General features: G+C 39.6%; 1 protein-coding gene and 1 long non-coding RNA gene across 3 annotated transcripts; both read left to right on the forward strand.

The window, feature by feature from the left end:
* Positions 1-7,269: 7,269 nt before the first annotated feature.
* On the forward strand, positions 7,270-8,307 carry LOC111581224 (uncharacterized). Its single transcript, XR_008603619.1, has 3 exons — positions 7,270-7,400; positions 7,485-7,546; positions 7,638-8,307. It is a non-coding gene; the product is annotated as an uncharacterized LOC111581224 (long non-coding RNA).
* A 5,178-nt stretch (positions 8,308-13,485) lies between these two features.
* On the forward strand, positions 13,486-15,362 carry LOC129350275 (signal-regulatory protein beta-2-like). 2 transcript variants are annotated; one of them, XM_055016288.1, is made up of 6 exons: positions 13,486-13,539; positions 13,673-14,005; positions 14,117-14,476; positions 14,614-14,739; positions 14,865-14,902; positions 15,025-15,362. In XM_055016288.1, the coding sequence occupies exons 1-6, from the start codon at positions 13,497-13,499 to the stop codon at positions 15,157-15,159; spliced, it is 1,035 nt and encodes a 344-aa protein (XP_054872263.1). In that variant the 5' UTR covers positions 13,486-13,496; the 3' UTR covers positions 15,160-15,362. The 2 variants fall into 2 exon arrangements, with proteins under 2 accessions (XP_054872263.1, XP_054872262.1); XM_055016287.1 differs by having other exon boundaries at positions 14,614-14,902.
* The last annotated feature ends 5,879 nt before the right edge of the window (positions 15,363-21,241 follow it).

Raw genomic sequence — 21,241 nt, forward strand, 5'->3', positions numbered from 1 at the left:
AATATTCACTATTGGATGACTTTAATGCTATTTCATTTTAACATTATTTAGTCCGGAGATTTTTTGACAGAACTTGAGAAGAGCGATTCACTCGATTCCAGTGTAACCTGACAAAGTTTGAGCAGTTTTTTAAAAAAAAAAGACTGGCTAAAATTCATCAGAAAATGTTGGTCTTGTTTTATTTCCTGCTGATGCTCAGAGTGGCAGAGTGGGGCGTAAGTATATTTAGAGAGGTCACACTTACTGCACAAATCAATGTCTATTATTTATACATGATTTTACATTCATGATTGTGTCTGTTGTCGTAATGAGTCTTTTTCTTTCTTTTCATTTCTTTGTTTTTTCAGGCTGCACCGACGATCATAACTTTGTCACACAGACTGTTGGTGTCGGACAAAATCGGAAAGTCATTTATGGTCATTACACGTTCCTCCAATTGCTGCCTCGACCTTTCCAGAAGTGACCCCATATATCCATTGACTCAAGAGAACTAAATGAATGTAATTTTGTGATAATTAAGAGGTTTTGGATGAAATTTGCTAAATAGGAGAGGAGAAGTTCTGAAGTAAGAACTGCTGACCTGGACTGTGGACATAATCAGGCAAAGAAAAGAGAACTTCAAGGAATGCCTTTATCCAGATAATACATCCTCTGCTGAGGAATTGGGAAAACCTTCGCACATATCTATGGCAGAGGTCATCAAAGTAGTCAAGAAACTCCTCAGTGGCAAGGTGCCAGATGTGGACAAGATTCATCCTGAGAAGCTGAAGGTTCTGGACATTGTTCAACAGTCTTGGCTGAAATGTTTCTTCAGTATTGCGTGGTTATTGAGTACGGTGCTTGTAGAGGGGCAGACCATGGTGCTGGTTCCCTTCTTTGTTTTGTTTTGTTTTTTGTTGTGGAACCATGGATTCAAGAGGAGCAATGCAGATTTCTCCAAAGTCAAGTACATCTTGTGTACGTGCTGGACTCTGCCATGGCTGCCCCTTATCTTTGATCCTGTTTGTGGTTTTCATGGACAGGATCTCAAGGTGAAGGAGGTTAAGTATCTCCAGATCTTGTTCATGAGTGACGGGAAAATGCATAAGAGCGTGAGATGGACAGGCAGCTTGTTGCAGCATCAGCAGTAATGCAGACATTGTTCCAGACTGCTGTGGTGAAGAAGGTTTGATTTACCAGTCAACCTAAATTCCAGCCCTCATCTATGGTCATGAGCTGTGGGTAGTGACCAAAAGAACAAGACTGTGGTTATAAGTGGCCGACATGAGTTTCATCTGTAGGGTAACTGTGCTGAGCCTTAGAGATAGGGTGAGGAGCTCAGACATCCACTGGGAGCTCGGAGCCCCTACAGACCTCGCAGCACCCAGCTGACCACCCTGATCCTGCCTACAGTCTGCCCATACCTGCTGCCAACCCCACCGTGGCATTTCCCCAGCCTTTTCCAGCTCATCTCGCCGAACCCCAATCCCCAGAGCTTGCCTGCTCCCTTAAGCTTTAGTCTCCTGTTACGGCCTTGAAACAGAGTATCTCTGTTTTGTTACTACAGCTTAAGTCATTCATATTTGTTTTTCTTCGATTTGCCATCTCTTGTTAATTAGAGTTTTATCTAGGTTTTGTACTTTCACCCCTTTTTTTGAAATAGGGCTGATTTGCTCCTGTAGTGTTCTCCCATTCTCGACTGGTTTAACTCCCCTATCCTGTGAGTATCCCTGTTTTTGTTAGTATAGCTTAGTCGATTCATATTTGTTCTTCTTAGATTCACCGTCTCTTGACAATTAGAGTTTTTTCAGATTTTTCTACTTTCGCCCCTTTTTTGAATAAGAGCTGGTGTGCTCACGTTGTTTTTTCCCCGTCACTTAGTTCTCCCATTCTAGACTGGTTTGGGTTTACTTTCTGTGTTAGATAAACCTTTTTGTAATCTCCACCTGCTCCTGTGTTCCAGCATCCATTGTGACAATAAGGGCTTGTTGTGCAAATGGAAAATTCAAGTCAAATTTACAAAATTTTCACACCGAAACTACCAAAATATTTTCCTATTTGGCACTGACTGGTGTGTTTTTATTTCTCTGACAAAAGTGTCATCTTAAGTCAAATCTTAATCACCTTGTGAGCACTTTTGAGGAGGCCTGTATTTTTATTATATTCTAATGTATCATTTTGTCAGTCTTTTATTACAATTTGTCAAGGCATGAAAAGCACAGGAGACACTTTGTGGTTGACCCTTCTAACAATGCAGTGCAGCAATGCAATTGAACAGTGGAAACCAAGAACATGAATAAAAAACACCGAATGTATGGAACAACTACGCTAAGAACAATACAAGAATTGAAGGGTTTGCAGTAGAAAAACAATAATGGGAACCAGTGAAGGCACTTGTTTAAGTTCATGATCTGCCACTGAGTGATGTCTGAGAGAGGGTTTTACAGAGAAGAGTGGTAATTGGTGACAGGAGAGCCAGCCTCTGCCCAGGTGTCTACATTTGTGACTGAAGGAGGAGGAAAGACTGACAGCAAATCAGGGCAGAAGCAGGGACTCTGACACCTTTACAAGTTTCACATGATGTGTTTGCCATGTGTGCATACAGACACAAACTGAGAACGACTGAAACTTAGAGACAGACAGTAGTTCTGACAAAGTATTTGTACACCACAGCTTTCCACAGCTGCAGATAGAAGCATGAAATTTTATGATGTTGACACAATGTCTATGTTTTAAATTTAAAAAAAGTTAAATGTAAATATAAATATATTATATCATATTATTTCCTGGTGTCAGAGCACTTTGTAAAGGCCTCCTGCATGTCTGTCAAGAGAACAAGCAGAGCCACATGCAGCAGCTACACTGACAGAGAAAAGCTGTGGTGAAACATTTCTCCACCTTTGACCAACCACTGAAACTGTTTACAGAGAACAGACCTAATTATGGCCTCTAACCAGATATGAAGTTAAAGAAGAACTGCAAAAGGCTTTAACGGCCTAATTTTACCTGAACAAAGTGGGATTATTGTTGTAGTTTTACTGTCTTCTTTTTTAAAATACAGCCAGTATCTCTCTTGTTTTTAAACTACAGATATCTACAACTGTGTTCATCTATAAGCTGAAACTATGCAGTATATAGTGTTAATTTCTGTTTTATTTTAAATGCATACTTCCTGATTTATTCATCATTAATTTGAAGAGATTGCCATCACTGTGCCAAAGTGATGCAAATTAGAACAGACTTTAGGAAGTCAAATCAATAGTCAATAACAAAGTCCTGCTTTTGCCAAAAAGATCAGGGTGGGGCAAGTGAATGATTAGCACCTCCCCTCGTGTCTCAGCCATTACCAGTAATAAACACAAAACCATAGACAAGTGTGATTAAAAATGCTGAGTCCAACGTGACTGAGCAGGTGTGAGTTTGTGTCCATCCCTCTTGTGTCCTTTAAGTTCCTCTGTAAGTTGTTCTGATATTATTAATATACATAACGGCAAAATCATGTTATTCCACTTGTATATTTAAAAAAAAAACATAAAATAGTCGTGCAGGACCACCTTCTGAGATTAAAGCAGAGTGAAACAGGAAGAAAAGCCCCTTTCAACTTATATTCACACATTTAGAAGTCCAACCACAGCGGTGCCAAAGTTTCCATGCATCATTTGTTTGTCAGTGTTGACTGTTAATTTGTGTTTGTGTCTCTGAGTTTCAGGTGCAAAGAAGGACATAATAAAGTTTCAGAAGTATTTATCAGGGTGCTCTGGTAGCTCACTGGTAGCTCTTTAAAATGAAGGCAAAAATACTGGAAAAATTATCTGCAAATATTTTTTTTGGTTGTTGTTCGTTAGCTTTAAATTGCATTTTAAAATTACTCTTTCTGAGCCCGCCCTTCTGTTTATGTATCTTTGAGCTACTTGTATAGCTGAGACACAACATTGTGTCACAGATTTACACACATGATTGAACGCAACACAGAGCTCTTTTGCTGATATTGAACTGGGGAAATTGTGGTTTTATGCAATTTAAACATTCCATATTAAGAACAACTTCATATTTAGGCCAACATGTCTTCACTTGCGGTTGACAATATGTTGACCTTCATAAAACCCACAAACCAAAATGTTCCAGTCTGTCAAATGTTGCTTTTTAGATTGTGTGTATACTTTCAGTCTCAGTACATGTAGAGTAGTTGTGCCTGAAACATCCACTAGACTACTTCATAGTGTCAGGTGAGGTGCATTATTATGCTGCCTCACAAATATTCAAAATGTTCAAATATTATTCCATTTGTGATTCGCTTTCACATTCACCAAGCTTTATGACCACTGACAGGTGAAGTGAATAACACTGATTATCTCTTCATCATGGCACCTGTTAGTGGGTTAGATATGTCCGACAGGAAGTGAACATTTTGTCCTCAAAGTTGATGTGTTAGAAGCAGGAAAAATGGGCAAGCGTAAAGATATGAGTGAGTTTGACAAGGGCCAAATTGAGATGGCTAGACGACAGGGTCAGAGCATCTCCAAAACTGCAGCTCTTGTGGGGTGTTCCCAGTCAGCAGTGGTCAGTTTCTCTCAAAAGTGGAACAGGAAAAAGGAAGGAACAGCGACAGGGTCATGGGTGGCCAAGGCTCAGTGATGCATGTGGGGAGCGAAAGCTGGCCCACGTGGTCCTATCACAGACAGACGAGCTACTGTTATTTAAATTACTGAAGAAGTTAATCCTGGTTTTGACAGAAAGGTGTCAAAAATACACAGTGCATCACAGTTTGTTGTGTATGGGGCTGTATAGCTGCAGACCAGTCAGGGTGACCATGCTGACCCCTGTGCACTGCCAGAAGTACCAACAATGGGCATGTGAGCATCAGAACTGGACCACGGAACAATGGAAGAAGGTGGCCTTGTCAGATGAATCACATTTTGTTTTACATCACATGGATGGCCGGGTGCGTCACTTACCTGGGGAACACATGACACCAGGATGCACTATGGGAAGAAGGCAAGTCGGCAAAGGCAGTGTGATGCTTTGGGCAATGTTCTGCTGGGAAACCTTGGGTCCTGCCATCCATGTCGATGTTACTTTGACAGGTACCACCTACCTAAGCATTGCTGCAGACCATGCATGAATAGTTTGCGGCACACAACGAGTTTGAGGTGTTGACTTTGCCTAAAATTCACCAAATCTCAATCCAATCGAGCATCTGTGGGATGTGCTGGACAAACAAGTCAGATCCATGGAGGCTCCACCTCGCAACTTCCAGGACTTAAAGGATCTGCTGCTAACATCTTGGTGCCAGATACCACAGCACACCTTCAGGGGTCCACATATTGTTCTGTTCTGGTTCACTGTTGCTGCTCTTATCAGAGTCATTTCCAGATGCTGCAGGCAGCTGTTTTCCTTAAAACTCCTTTCATAGCACCTGCCCTTCAACAAGCAAACTTAGCAAATGCATGTTAAATGTAGTGAAACATTTTATTTTTCAAGAGCCTCACACTCCCTCAGTAGTTGGTGGAGGCTAAAAACAGAGCTAAGGAGGGTTTTGGAGTCACATTTGCGAGGTTAGCAAAATGTACAAATGAAGGATAATCTCATTCCATATCTGCTAGAAATGAGCATCTGTTTGCTTTTCCTCTGTTTGTTGGGTTCTCTGATTTACAACTGTGGATTTAAAATTACATCAGTGAGCAGATTATCCAAGATATATGTTGACTAAATTCAATCACACAACATTCTTGGAAGTAGCAGGTACACACTTTAACAGCATTAGAGCTCTGAACATGTAATCTAACGCTCAATGCCACAGCAGGAAGTAAAAAGCATGATTTTGCTCATTTTCCTCAAGCAGACATGGTATAAAGTCATCAGTCATGTTTAAGTTTCAGTTACTGAAACCCACAATGAGAATCAAATCTGAGATGACAGGGGCTCACTGTTGGTGTTGTTTCATGTGTTTAGGTTAGAAAGACGGTTGATTTTATTTCCACTGGGGTAGTGCAGGGACACGCCAACATAACGAGAAGCCAATCAGATTGCTCTGAGGTTGTTTCCTCCCTCTTCATATGATTATATTTAGGTGAAACAATTTTAATACGCTTTAAATTACACCAGACTCCAGTGGAATAACAAGAAAATGCAGACTGTATTTTATTCACTGCTGATGCTCGCAATGGTCTGTAAGTATATGTAAAAAGGTTGTGCTTATTTCATTTAAGTATTTAAAGTATTATCAAGATCATTTAGAAGAGAAGGTACATGATTATCTGTTGTTCATCACTGATGTGTTTTTTGTCTTTGTTCTGTTCAGGTTTCACAGATGAGCAGATCTTTGAGACAAAGACTGTTCGTATTGGAGATGATGTAAACATGTCTTGTCCTCGCAGAGCTTCAGGAAGCTTGTTTTGGATCAAATTTGGTTCTGGAAACTTTCCTGAAATCTTAAGAAAAACATTTCGCTCTGAGTTCTCTCACCAGCTCAACAGAGTTAAAACTGAGCCTGGAACTTTAGTTCTGTACATTAGTAAAGCTAAATTAAGTCATTCAGCACTTTACTATTGTGTTAAAATTCTACAGCAAAACATTACATTTTTGAAAGGAACAAACCTGAGAGTTGAAGGTAAGTACACCAAGCTAAAGATTTTTTAGATTCCTTAAAATAATTTACATGCCCTACTTTCTTTAGTTTTGTATGTTATATGTTTGAAAATAATTTTGTTGGGAATAAAATGTCAAAATTGTTTTGTGTATAAAAATTACTAATTTGCCTTCCGTTTCTCAGGATCTTCTGTCTCTACAGTCCCTCCATCTGATCCAGTGCCTCCAGGAGACTCAGTTACTCTGCAGTGTTCAATCCTCCATGACTCTGAGAAGAAAACATGTCCAGATGAAGACAGCATGTTCTGTTGTGCTGAATCACATCAGTCTCACCCAAGTTTAATTTACACTCAAGACAACAGGAGAGATGAAAATGAGGGGATTTCTACAAAGAAATGCTTCTACAGTTACTTCAAAAACATCAGCTCCTCTGATGCTCGGACGTGTCGCTGTGCTGCGGTCACATGTGTGGAGATATTTTTAGGAAATAAATCATCAGAAGTCAACAGTCAAGGTAACTATGTTGTATTTCTATGTAGTGGGGGAGATAAGTATATTTGTGTATTTAATTAGGGTCATGTGTTTAATCGTAATATTTTGTTATGCATTATTAAACAATTAAGGAGTATATTTTAATTTTTTTTTAAGTCATAATTGCTCGCTTTTATTATTTGCTATTTTCCATTGCATGTCAGCAGATACATTGGATTCAATGAAGATCAATATGGCTCTCTATCTGTTGTGTGCTGCTTTAGCTTTAAGTCTGCTTGTTATCGCCTTTCTGATTTATTCAGTCAAGAAACTGAAGCGAGAATCACATGCGTATTGTGATGGTAAGCAAAGTCACTCATACATTAATGTATCAATCAGTAGATGGCAAAACTGGATTTATATTCATATTGTTTTTTTATTTTAAGATACAGCTGCGGTTGCTCTGCAAACAAATGCACCAGACAGTGGAATTCAGGAAAACCAGCAGGTATTTATAAAGAAGAAATATAGCTGCTAGTTATCAGCATGTTTTAATGTAACATCTGCAGACTTAACTTTTTGTTTGTTTGTTTCTTTAGACAGATGAGGAATCTTTGGTTTATTCTGCACCGACTTTCATTAATAGAAAAGCTACTAAAACAGGGAGAAGGAAGACAACACCTACAGAGGAGGAGAGCATCTACACTGATGTCAAGATTCATGGATGAACATCTTGACACCGGATTTACTTCACTATGATTTTGTTGAACATTGTGGTAAATGTGTTTTCGTTTTTCCTTTTGGATGATCTAAAAGCATTCTTATATATCTGATCATTTTTGTGTGCAAAGAGAAAGAATCATGATGCAACATACCGTTAATTAAATCAGTTTAGATGTTGCAGTAGACATAAGTACAATGTATCCCATAAGAACTTTTGTTAAAGCTGTGCACCGAGAGAATATTTTCCTAAATATATTTACGGACGGTTGATGTATATGTACGTATTTCTTCATGACTCATATCTACACCTCACTGCCATGTCAACACAATAAACTGAAAGGAAATGCTGGTTTTGTAGATGTGTTGCTTTTTAGTTATTAATCAATTATATCAATCAACCTTCATTTAAAGTTGGAGCTACACTGAGGCACAGGACACGTGGTTTAATTGCTTTTATGACATCTATTTTTAATCTGCTATTTTCAGTTGTGATGTGTTTATTTTAGAAACACCTCAATCAATGTAAGTTGCTTTGTGTTAATTAAAAGAGACTTGTTTTAAAAATTGTGTTTCCTGACTTTCGACAACACAGTGTAAATATTTACTAAAAACCACCCAGGAGGTAATCACATGTAGCAAAAATGTCTCTTGAGTCTGTGCATCCTCCACAAGCACTAAAGATATGATGTGTCCTTTTCTCATACTGGTCTTGAAGTCCTAGTATCATAAATTAGTAGGAAGAGAGAAAGGACAAAAGGTCACACTGAAAGATGTCCTCTTCTCCAAAGGTGTGGTTATTGTCTCAGCTGACACTTTATGACTATTACCAGGCTCTTGGGGAGGTAGGAGACATCCTGTTGTCTTCAAGAGAGCCGTGTGGTAATTTTGCAGTAAACATCTAATATGCAGATGCTCCATTTAGATGGGAGTTTTGGGTTAGCTTTCGCCTCAAATGGTTCCCGACCAGATTTACAGCTGTGAGAAAGGGTCTCTGGATTCTCCTGCACCTGTTGTTCTGCTTCTCAGTCCGCTACACACATTATATCACCTAAATATTCTAAACTCATTTTAGTATTGGGCTGCACAGTGGCTCAGTGGTGTTGCCTCAGCTCGAAGATCCCCGGTTCATGTCCTGGAGTTCCCAGGATCTTTCTGCATGGAGTTTGCATGTTGCCCCTGTGCATGCATAGATTTTCTCCGGGTTCTCCAGCTTCCTCCCACAGTCTAAAAACATGTTGAGTTTTATTGATAATTCTAAATTGTCCCTAGGTGTGAATGTGAGTGTGCTTGTTGGTCTCTGTAGGATCTCCTATCTCCAGAAGAGTTTTGCCTGCATCCAGTGGACACCAATGTGAAGGATGTACAGCCATAGGGGAAAACCCATTGTTAAGCAGTTGAAAGAACTCCTTCTAACACATCCTCTGCTGAAGAGGCAAAACCTGAAGGCTTAGGGGAACCTTCACCAATATCTACGTTCCAGGTCGCTGAGATGGTTGAAAAACTCTTCTGTGTCAAGGCAGCAGGTGTGGACAAAATTCGCTGCTAGGGACATTGTTGAACTGTCATGGTGGACACATAGGGTCCAGTGGTCATCGGAGACAGTTCCTGTGGAGTAGCAGACTGAGGTAGTGGTTCCCATTCTTAAAAAGGGGGCCGGAGGGTGTGCACCAATTATCGGGGTATCATACTACTCAGCCTTCCCAGGAAAGTTTACTCCAGTGAGATGGACTGAAGGCTCTGAGTGATTGTTGAACCTGGCCATGAAACAGGCGAGGAGGGTCATGGGAGATTGACAAGCTAATCCTCATATCTGTTGTGGATTTTGGGAAAGGCTTATGACTGTGTCCTTTGAGGGGCCCTGTGGGGGGTATTGAGATGGGAGTATGGAGTAACAGGGCCATTGTTACAAACCATTCAGAAACTTGTTCAACCAAAGTGAGAGCTGTGTTCGCTTTCTAAGCACAAAGTCTAGCATATTTCCTGTCAGTGTTGGACTCTTTCTAAGCTGCCCCTTGTCTCCAATCCTGATTGTGGTATTCATGGTCAGGACCTCAAGGTGCATCCAGGGTGAGGAAGGTGTCCAGTTTGGGGACCTTGGGATCTCATCTCCACTATTTGTAGATGACTTGATACTGTTGACTACATCAGACGCTGACTTTCAACACGTTGTGGTTTGTAGTAGAGTGTAATGCGGCTGGGTTTCCAGTCAGTACATTTAAGTCTGCAACCATGGTTCTCTCTTGGAAACTGGTGGACTTAAGTATCTTGGGATCTTCTTTGTGAGTGATAAGAAATTGGAGCATATGATGGACAGATGGCTTAGTGTAGCATCAGCGAAATGCAGGCATTATACCGGATTGTTAAGGTCAAGAGGGAGCTGAGCCGCAGGGTGAAATTCTCAATTTACCAGTCAGTCTAAATTCAATTTGTCTTCTGCTTTCATTAGTTCTGGGTTGTTTTCAAACTTATGAGCTTTCGTCGATATTTCTTCCATGTACACATGGAGATGCAAAGTGACAGTGAGAGAGAAGAACAGACATGTGGTCGGTTAACCATTGAACTTCAGTTTGTTTGTCCACCACAACCAGTCAAAACTGGAGACAAAAGAGTGCCTAGTAGAAATGTATTAGTTTTTGTTAATTTTGTTTCAAACATCATTAATCTGTCTTTAGTAAACTTGTGGACATTGATGAAACCTCTAAAAACTCATGTCTATCAATGAAACGCTGACTGAATTAATGTTTTTGAGATGGTCAGGAATGACTTTTAAAGATTATTTCCCTAATATGTGGTCTAGCTTTTAAAAAAAAAAAAGAAACTCCATATGGACATGTCTACAAGGTAAAAATTACTGATTTTCAAAAGAGAAATTCTTCTTATTTCAGAATAGATAGTTCCATAAATGAAAAGTTATTTTATCTTCCTGGCTTCACAGCACTGTAAAGGCCTTCTGTATGTCTGTCATGAGAACAACAAACTGAGCCACATGCAGCAGCTACACTGACAGAGAAAAACTGTGGTGAACCATTTCTCCGCCCTTTGACCAACAACTGAAGCTGTTTATAGCCGGATATGAAGTGAGAGAAGAGCTACAAAAGGCTTCAGCCGTTTAATTTTAGCTAAACAAAATTAAATGATTGTTTTCATTTTACTTTATTCTTATTTCAAACACAAACTGTATCTTTCTTGTGTTTTTAAACTACATGCCTCTGTAAGCTAACAGTAAATAGGTCATTTTTGTTTTAACTTGAATGCATACTTATTGAATCATTAATCCTTAATTTGGACAGACTGCCAGTCCATCACTGAACAAAGTGATATAAACCAGAACGGAGCTCCTCAATGCTGTCAAATCAACAATCAATCACATTTCAAACCTTATTCGCACAACATTCAGCCAATTCCAATGAAAAAACACCAAACCACAGACAAGTGTGATGAAAAAGGTCAGGAAAGTCTGACTGAGCAGGTTCGTGTGTCCATCTTTCTGATAGCTTTTAACTTCTCCTGTAAGTTATGATTCTACAATAATTACAACATTTCATAAGATATAAGTTAATTAAACTGCACTTTTGAAATAGATACACAGCAGTGCAAGACCAGCTTCCTGACATTAAAGCTGAGTGAAACAGGAAGAACAGCCCCTTTGTATTCACACCTTTAGAAGACCAACCACAGCAGTGCTAAAGTTTCCATGCATCAATTGTTTGTCTGTAGTGACTGAATTTGTGTGTCTGTGTTTCAGGTGTGAACAGTGCTGTGCACACAAAGAGAAGCCATAAAATACAATGAAGTACACAAAGTAAAAGCAACTTTTTATGAAGGTGTTTTGTTTTAAATTACATTTTATAGTCGTTACTTTTCCTGTATGTGGAACTGCATTTGTATTTTGTGTAAACTGATTAACTAACTGTTTGGACAGTAGGACGATCTTTGTGGTATATATATATATATATATATATATATATATATATATATATATATATATATATATATATATATATATATATATACAGTATATAGTTTTGTCTTTATTGGACTGTTCACTGTCCAATAAAGAACAGTGAATTGACAACATGGGGTTATAGAGGGAGCTGTGACATGTGATGCAGTCCACAGCTGAAGTTGAACCAAAGATGTTGGGTGGTTTTATGCTGCTGAGGAGCTTTGTGTTAAAAATGTCATTGTCAGACCAGCATGCTAGGCCTTGTGGTCAACAGTATGTTGAACCAGATAAAAGCCACAAACCAAAACGTTCCAGTGTGACAAATGTTGCTGCAATTTTAACATCTTCTCTACTCTTTGGAAGTTGGTGAAAGTTGTTTCAGAAACCTCTACTTTATTCCTGCCAGAGTCTCTGCTGTTGGCTTGAACTGTAGTCTTTTGTCATGTGTTCTGTTACTGTTGTAGTGAAGCTGCAGCACACAGGATTTCTTCACATTAGTCGGCTTAGTAATTTTATCATTTTACTGCAACCAGAAGCATCCATTTTATTGAAAATATCCTTGGCAAAGTCTCTCATGCTGCCTCACAATCAGGTCTTTGGTTCAGATCTCCACTGGTTTATTTTATTTTCTGACATGATCACATGAATTCTCTCTCTCACATCAGTACATGTGAGCTGATGAGTCAGAAACTTTTGATGTCTTCAGTGTGAATGTGTTTCTGTGATACTATCAGCAGTGTTCTACTTCTCCTTCTAACCAGCCTCCTGAACAGAGATGAAGCAGTGTAGAGGATGGAGGCTGAGACCACAACCACCTGCCCAACTCTGTCTGCTGTGATCTTCCTGCTGAAGTGATTGACAGCAGAGTGGGCGGGTCATCACTGATGATGTGGAACTTCTGAATTGGTTAATCCACACAATATTCAAGATCGCTCTTTTGTCTTTATTTATCATTGTGGGATCAATAATTTGTTTAAAATGAGAATGTTGAAAAAAATCACTTAACTGTTAACTTAATGAGTCATTAATCATTGGTCATAAATGTATTTACTTTTCCTTTATGTTGACATTGATGTTAAGAAAGACCAAAGGAAATTTGATTGGATAAGATCCAATGAAACACATAAAACAACAGAAAGGGAGCTGGTTTGTTGCACATACATAAACTAAGCGTTAGTAACTGAGCCTGGTCATCCCTGATAATTTCCTGCAGTGTCGCTTACAGGTCATCTTTGTCTTTGCTGCTTCACTTTTGATCATTCTTGTTAAGTCTGTCTATTTTAAGTAACCAAATTCATGGAGATTTCAGTTCTAAATTGCTAGAGTGGCATTTTAACCATGACTTGAATCACACTTAATTTATAATTATAATCTTCCTCTGACCTTCAGAAAGTAGTTTAAGCTGCTCAACCTTCACCAAACCTGAATTACAACGTTGAAAAATTATCATTGGACAAAAGCTTGTGTTCGTCTGAATTAATTATTTTAAAGGTTTTGTTTCTAAATGTGTTTGAACATCTGCTGGTTTGATTGTGAATATCGCACATTTATTTCTTGTGTTTATAGAAGCATGAAAGAAGAATTTGCTGTTGGTGTTGTTTCATGTGTTTCAGTTGGAAAGATGTTTGGTATTATTTCCACTGTGGTAATACAGTGAAAAGCCAACAAGACCAGAAGCCAATCAGATCGCTCTGAAATTGTTCCCTCCCACTTGATGCGATTACATTTAGGCATGCCATCTTCTCGTCTGCTTCAATTTGAAATCAGTCACCAGTGGATTCATCAGAAAATGTTGGTCCTGTTTTATTTCCTGCTGATGCTCAGAGTAGGGTGTAAGTATATTTAGAGAGGTCACATTTACTGCATAAATCAATGTCTATTATTTATACATGATATTACATATATGATTGTGTCTGTTGTCGTTAATGAGTCTTTTTCTTTCTTTTCATTTCTTTGTTTGTTCAGGCTGCACCGACGATCATAACTTTGTCACACAGACTGTTGGTGTCGGACAAAGTGTGACTCTCACATGCACTCGCCAGACATATTTGTATCAACAGCCAACTTTGCACTGGATCAGACTTGTTTCTGGAAAATCACCTGAACTCTTGGGAGGAACAAATACTTTTGATTATGATGGTATTTATGAAACTCCTCACATTACAGCAAAACAAGGGCCTGGAACTTTTATTCTGCAAATTCATGAAACTCAGCTAAATGACTCTGGTTTTTACTACTGTATAAAAGTCAACCAGCTCAACATGGAATTTATGAACACAACATTCTTGAGAATCAAAGGTAAATAATCTAGATTTTTGCTTCTATTAGACTATAAATTCATAGTTTCAACAAATTTCTTGTAAATAAAATGACTCAAAACTGGTTTATATTTTTGTATATATTTCCAAGGACCAGAACCAGATGTCATTGACATCATTCAAGTTCCTCCATCTGATCCAGAACATCCAGGAGACTCAGTGTCTCTGCAGTGTTCAGTCCTCTCTGACTCTGAGAAGAAAACATGTCCAGAACAGCAACACAGGATGTTCTGGTTCAGAGCTGGATCAGATGAATCTCATCCCAGATTAATTTATGCTGATGGAAACAGTCAAGATGAATGTGAGACGAAACCTGAGGCTCAGTCTCTTCAGAAATGTATCTACAGCTTCTCTAAAACCGTCACCTCCTCTGATGCTGGGACTTATTACTGTGCTGTGGCCACATGTGGACAGATATTATTTGGAAATGGAGTAAAATCAGACAATAAAGGTAATTAGAAGACATTTTTTACATATTGGTTAAATAATATTTGTCATTTTTAATTTAGAATCTAGTTGAGTGATGATATGAAACTTTTTCCCCAAATGTGTAATGTTACCAAAATATTTATGACTGTATTTTTTCAGCACTCAACATGCGAGATTTGAAGACAGACAATACAGCTCTCTTTCTGGTATCTGCTGCTTTGGCTGCAAGCCTGATTGTTATAGCCTTTCTCATTTATACCATCAAGATGAAAACTTTCTGCAATGGTAATACAATTTTCCCGCACATTAATGTATCTGAAAGTATTTTGCTAAAGCTAGCTCTGAGTTTTGCATTATTTAATTGTGTAATTGAACCAACACCATCTTTTACCTTAAATCTGTGCAAACAGATGCTGCAGCAGCCAGTGGTCATCAGGAAAGATCACAGGTACAGTACTGAAAGAAAAGATTAGAAATGACCCTACATTATATAATTACCACCTGCCAGCTCACATTTTTTACATTAAGGTGTTGACATTGCTCATATTTTTCATTCATCTGTTTTTATAGAATGATTCAGACACATGGATTTATTCTGCTGTTACCTTTACCGTGGTAAAAATTGACAGCGGTGCAATAAAAGAGGCCAAAGCAGCAGAGAGAGAGAGGATCTACACTGCTGTCAAGGCTTTTGGACTGGATTAGTGAGTTAACAGATGTTATGCAGCTGTTTGTATTGAATAATGTAGTATTGTTTGTTACTACTAAAGGGCTTTGCATATGCTGTAGTACGATGTATCGGTAACATTTAGTGAAGAAGTTATGTCATTATTTTTAAATGTATTTAGACTGAATTTTTTTTTTCAACCAAACACTTGCAAACAGGAATGACCTCAAACTGAAAGACATTTGTTTCACCATAGCAGTCATGTTCCCACTATGATTTCTCAGCTCTTCTACCCACGTTTCTTGTCGATCTTTATCACAACTCTCCATTAAAGTCAAAATGCTATCAAAGAAATCTTCATTTAATTATTGCTGGCTATTATGTTGTTTATCAGTATCAGGACAATGTATTTACCATGGTACTGTATATGTCTAAAATTAAGTTTCTTGTATCATCATCTGTGAATCTCGTGTGGAGACAAAGACCACATTGCTGCAATAAAATATATAAAACTTCATTCTTGTTTTTAATGTGTGTGTGAAATGCAAACTGATTGTCACCATGATTTATTTGTGTATCCAGTGATACAAAACTGAGGAAATATCCTTATAAGAACTAAAAGATGTTATTTCAAAGATGGCATTTGGGCGACTTTAGATTTTCAAATTAACACTTAAGACTATGAGCTACAAGACAATGGGCTACTATTAGCTGAGGAAGCTCGCTGTTTAGAAACACATCTACATTTGTCAATTTTACTGACATTATTTTCAGATATGATATCAGGAGACTCTTACAAAATAACAATTCAGCCTTATAGGGTGGCATGGCTCAGTGGGTAGAGTGGCCGTCTTGTAACCGGAGGGTTGCTGAGCAAGACACTGAACCCCTAACTGCTTCTGATGGGTCGTGGTTAGCACCTTGCGTGGCAGCTTCCGCCATCTGTGTGTGAATGGGTGAATGTGATGTATAATGCAAAGCGCTTTGGGTATCGTTTCAGGTATAGTAAAGCGCTATATAAATACAGACCATTTGCTGAGAGGCAGCAAAATATTCCTTTCCACACACTGCCATGAATGTCGTCCAACTTACTATCCTTCAAGGTTTTTGTATTCGAATGGATTTAAGCTCTTTCTGTAAATGAGTCTCGAATCTGTGATTACTGAAGTGCCCTGAATTTGCAACCAAAATGTTGTCCAAACTTTCATTTGAAATTGCTAGGGAGCTTCTGTAATTTTCTAGCAGAAAGGAGGAAGAAGAAAGGTGCACAATTATTACAAACTGACAGGTCCCCAGGTTAATACTAGTTCTTGGTGAACAGGGCTTCATAGAACACAAAGCTAACTTGAAAGTATGTGAGCTGTGTTCATCTGTGAGTTTGATGAAAAGTTGGAGGGTCTAAGGGAGAGGAAATGTGGCCAAACCCACAACAAAAGTCATGAGAAGACTGTTTGTGTGAGACAGAGAGAGAAAAATCCCTCTTAAATGTGTAATTTGTCATGTAGATAGAGCTTTGCATTTTTATCAGTGCACACAAATATTGAGAAAACAAGTGATGAATTGCTCCTTGAGGAATCGCTACCTTATGGAGAAATTTGAGTGTCTCTGTGATCCTGAAATGTTGTCAGGGGAAATGGCACTTGATGGAGTCTCCCAAGGCAAATTGTTTCTGGGGAAAAGACCACACAAAGAGCAATTTATAAAACCCAAATGACATCAAGGACAAGCAAAGGTGCCACCTCACCTGAAAAAGGGAGACCGGAGGCCCCTCTTGGGGTGAGGCTCAGGAGGGAAGCTCATGAGGGTCGTTTCTCTTTGAGTCCAGATTGTGGAGGGGACAACTCTGACTGTTGTTTGTGCAATGCACTGAACGGCAGCTCGGAGTACCTGGCTTTCTGGGAGTCTCTGGGTGCTGTCCTGGATGGGGATGGAGGAACAGCACACCTGATCTGAACCTGAGTGGTGTTCTGTCATTGGATGTCTATGCTAGTCATGGATCAGCCATAGCAAACGCCATGTTTGAGCACAAGGTGTCTCATAAGTGTACCTGGTAACAGAGTACCTTAGGCCAAAGGTCGATGAATTACTTTGTAGTTGTGTTATTAGACCTGTGACCTGTTGTCTCAGCCATGTTCAAAGCCAACCTTTCTGAAGTGGTAGTTAGGAGCTGTGACCAGAAGGTCACTAGTGCCTGTTGTGACCCACTGGTTGACATCTGTGGTGAAGGAAACAGTCAGGCTGAAGAAGGAGGTCTTTTGGGCCTGTTTGGCTTAGGGGGTCTCTTGAAACGGTGGATGGATACCAGTCAGCCAAAAGGGTTGCATCTGTGGCAGCAACAAAAACTCAAGTCTGAGAACCGTTTGGAGAGGCTATCTAGAAGGACTTTTGGAGGGCCTAAAAGAGATTTTGGAAAACTGTTCAACATCTCAGGAAGGGGAGGCGGGGCTTGGCCCAGGCTGTGTGCAGCCAGGTGGAACCGCTGACCTGGACTGGGGACACTGTCAGGCAGTCGAAAGAGGATTTCAAGGAGCTTCATAATCCAGTTAACATGTCCTCTCTTGAGGAAGCAGAACCTGAAAATTTGGTGGAGGCTTCGCCCACATTCGTGGTAGTGATTGCCAATGCCAACTCCCCTCGTATTTCTCTTCTCAAAGTACTTTGTAAAGGCCTTCCACATGTCTGTCATGAGAATAACAGGCAGAGCCACATGCAGCAGCGGCACTGACAGAGAAAATCTGTGGTGAACCATTTCTCTGCATCTGTAAGCTAACCAGGCCCAGAGTGGCTAAACGGGAGGACCGGGACAATTCCCGGTGGGCCGGTCTGATGTTTGGCCACGAGGGCCGGTGTTCACTTTCTGTTTTGGTTTTTTGGGACCGGTTTTCAGTCATGGCACTGGGTTGATCACGTATACTGCTACAGCGGTCCCTGGGCCGCCTCCACTGGCAGCTTTTTCTTCTTTTCTTTGCAGGCGCACTCTGACATAACACGGCCGTGCACACGGTCAGAGGTGTTTGAAAGATGGAAAATAGAACGAGCAAGGGTGGCGCGAAGAAGGCAAGAATTAAAAAGAGAAAAGCTCTAGAAACATCTGCAGCCAAATGTGCTGAAATTGTAGACTTTGTCACTAAAACGAGCTCGTGGTTTGAAACAACAAATGAGGATGATGAAACGGACACGACAAGATGTTGAACGTTTCCTGCAAACCACCATTCAAGTTAATTCATTATCAAGTCAATGAACTGTGTGGCGTTGTGGCAAATAACATAACATTATAGAATTTAAATAATAGTAAGATGCGACACCACATAGCTGGGAAACTGTGTCTTGTAGCCCCTCAGAGTCTGAAGAAATCCAGCACCAAGCAGCAGCCATGAGTCCACAAGTCCAAAGTGGGCAGGTCAGAGCTCATTGAGTGAATATTATTAGAATTAATATAATGAAGAGTATAGTGTAGACCTGCTCTATATGAGAAGTGCCCTGAGAATGCTAGATGATTCAGCACTACATTAATGAGACTGACCTGAACTGATCAGAAGGCTTTGAAAAAAGGGGAGATTTGTGCTGAGAATTTTGACCATTTTTAAAATGTGATTTAGTGTCAGAAGCAGAGCCAGTAGTGATGAGGGGATTACTACTGTCAGTAAAGGAACAGGTGAGCTGTTGTAACAGAATGTGTGAACAAGCAAGCATTAGTTCCAATATAACCACTTTCTATGCCCAAAAAATAGCAGTGACTCATTTTACATTTTATTTTTTAATCATTAAAACTAAGATAGTAAATACACGAGGCAATTGAACATGAATAGAATGAAAGTAATATGAAATAAGCCTGCATATTTTGCCATTGAAAATATCTTAATTGGTTAAGTCAAAATGTGTGTACAGATTATTATTTTTTATTGTGATACAGATGCAGGCGAGCCTAGGGAAACTAGAGGAAGTGTGAAAGGGAGAGCAGAGTCACTCAGGGACTGAACACAAGAGGCAGCAGCACAGCAGCAGAATCTTGAAAAAATTAGTCCCACTCCGGCCCTGAAGCTAACAGTATATACTTGATTTTTGTTTTAAATTGAATGCATATTTATTGATTTATTAACCCTTAATTTGGACATACTGCCACTCCTTAACTGAATATAGTGATGCAAACTGGAACAGAGCTCATCAAGGCTGTCAAATCAACAATAACATTTCAAAGCTCTGATGTTGCCAAAAAAAAAAAAAAAGTCGAGGTGGAACAAGTGAACCTTCCTCGCACCTCCCCTCAACATTCAGCCAAAACCAATGAAGCACACCAAACCATAGCACAGCCAAGTGTAAAGAAAATGATCAGGACAGCCTGACTGAGCAGGTTTGTGTGTCCATCTCTCTTATAGCTCAATTCAATTCAATTTTATTTATATAGCACCAATTACAGTCAAATTGTCTCGAGACGCTTTACAGAACCCATATGCCTGACCCCCAGAGCAGCCCCAAGGCGACAGTGGCAAGGAAAACACCCTTTTAACAGGGAAAAAAAGCCTTGAGTAGAACCCGGCTCTTTATGTGGGGGAACCCATCTGCCTGCTGGCCGGTCAGGTTGAGAGGGACAGAAGAGGTAGAGAGGTAGAGGTAGAAGGATAAAGGTAGAGGTAGAGGGGTAGAGGTAGAAGGATAAGGGTAGAGGTAGAGGGGGAGGTAGAGGGGTAGAGGGGGAGGGATGGGAGAAGAGGGGGGTGGGGAACAAGGAACATATACAGTTGGATACACGTATGATAAGCTAGATGATACAAAGTACAAGCTAGCATTGAAATTGATTTGTAGTTTACTGTTATGGTGTACGGCTCTGGCATAAATACACTACATATATAGCTGGTAGTAAAATTCAAACAGTATGTAGGTGAGCACATCAAGTATAGTGAGGGTGATGCAGAGTAGACTGGTGTAAATGGGCAGCTGGAAGCAGTGGGCTGGAGGAAGGTCAGCAGCAGCATCCACAGATGGAGACTAGGCCAGTTGGTGGGAGAACAACCACAGATCTGAAGCATCCAGCTCTGGGACCAGGGATACTCAGAGAAAGGACACAGGGAGAAACAGAGTGAGTGTAATGCAATAACGGTATATAAATTAAATATCATGGTAGATCGAGAAAGGCTCTTTAAAAGCTTTTAACTTTTCCTATAAATTATGATTTTAGACCAATCATAACATTTTGTAAGATAGAAGTTCATTAAATTGCACTTTTAAAATAGGTATACAGCAGTGCAAGGCCAACTTCCTGACATTAAAGCCGAGTGAAACAGGAAGAACAGCCCCTTTGTATTCACACCTTAGAAGACCAACCACAGCAGTGCTAAAGTTTCCATGCATCATTTGTTTGTCAGTGGTGACTGAATTTGCGTGTTTGTGTGTCTGTGTTTCAGGTGTGAGCAGTGCTGTGCACACAAAGAGAAGCCATAAAGTACAACAAATGATACAAAGTATAGGTAACTTTTAGTCTGTGTTTTGTTTTAAATCACATTTTATGTTGTTGTTTGCACTCTCCAGTATGTATAACTGCATGTGTATTTTGTGTAAATTTACTGGATGCAGCTTTGTGTCAGAAATCACTGATTTAGGGAACTAACTGTTTAGACTGTAGGACGATCTTTATGGTCAAAACTCCAGCTCCATTTGTACCATTAACAGCATTTTTTTTTTTAAAGTTCATTTTTTGATATTTTTGCCCTTATTGGACAGTGAACAGGGAACAGACAACATGGGGTTAAATGTTTTAGTACGTTTTTTGTAAATTGATTTCTGGGGATAAAGGGGCAGATAAAATAAGACTTGTCTTCTTTCTGCTCCCGTTCATTCTAGTTTGGCGAACGTTTGTATTTACATAAAAAAAAAACATTGTTTTACAAATGAATGAAATAAAGAATAAATAAAAATAGAGGGAGGTATGACATGTGAGTCAGAAACTTTTGATCTCTTCAGTGTGAATGTGTTTCTGTGATACTATCAGCAGTGTTCTACTTCTCCTTCTAACCAGCCTCCTGAACAGAGATGAAGCAGTGTAGAGGATGGAGGCTGAGACCACAACCACCTACCCAACTCTGTCTGCTGTGATCTTCCTGCTGAAGTGACTGACAGCAGAGT

Source organism: Amphiprion ocellaris, chromosome 13 (genome assembly GCF_022539595.1).
Source record: "Amphiprion ocellaris isolate individual 3 ecotype Okinawa chromosome 13, ASM2253959v1, whole genome shotgun sequence".
Lineage (NCBI taxonomy): Eukaryota > Metazoa > Chordata > Actinopteri > Pomacentridae > Amphiprion > Amphiprion ocellaris.

What these genes read in the sequence shown, in the direction of transcription:
- LOC129350275 (XM_055016287.1), top strand. Translation starts at nt 13,497, where the DNA reads ATGTTGGTCCTGTTTTATTTCCTGCTGATGCTCAGAGTAGGGT. An exon ending in GCTGATGCTCAGAGTAGGGT is followed by an intron (nt 13,540 to 13,672) that starts GTAAGTATATTT and finishes TTGTTTGTTCAG; the next exon opens with GCTGCACCGACGATCATAAC. An exon ending in AGTAAAATCAGACAATAAAG is followed by an intron (nt 14,477 to 14,613) that starts GTAATTAGAAGA and finishes GTATTTTTTCAG; the next exon opens with CACTCAACATGCGAGATTTG.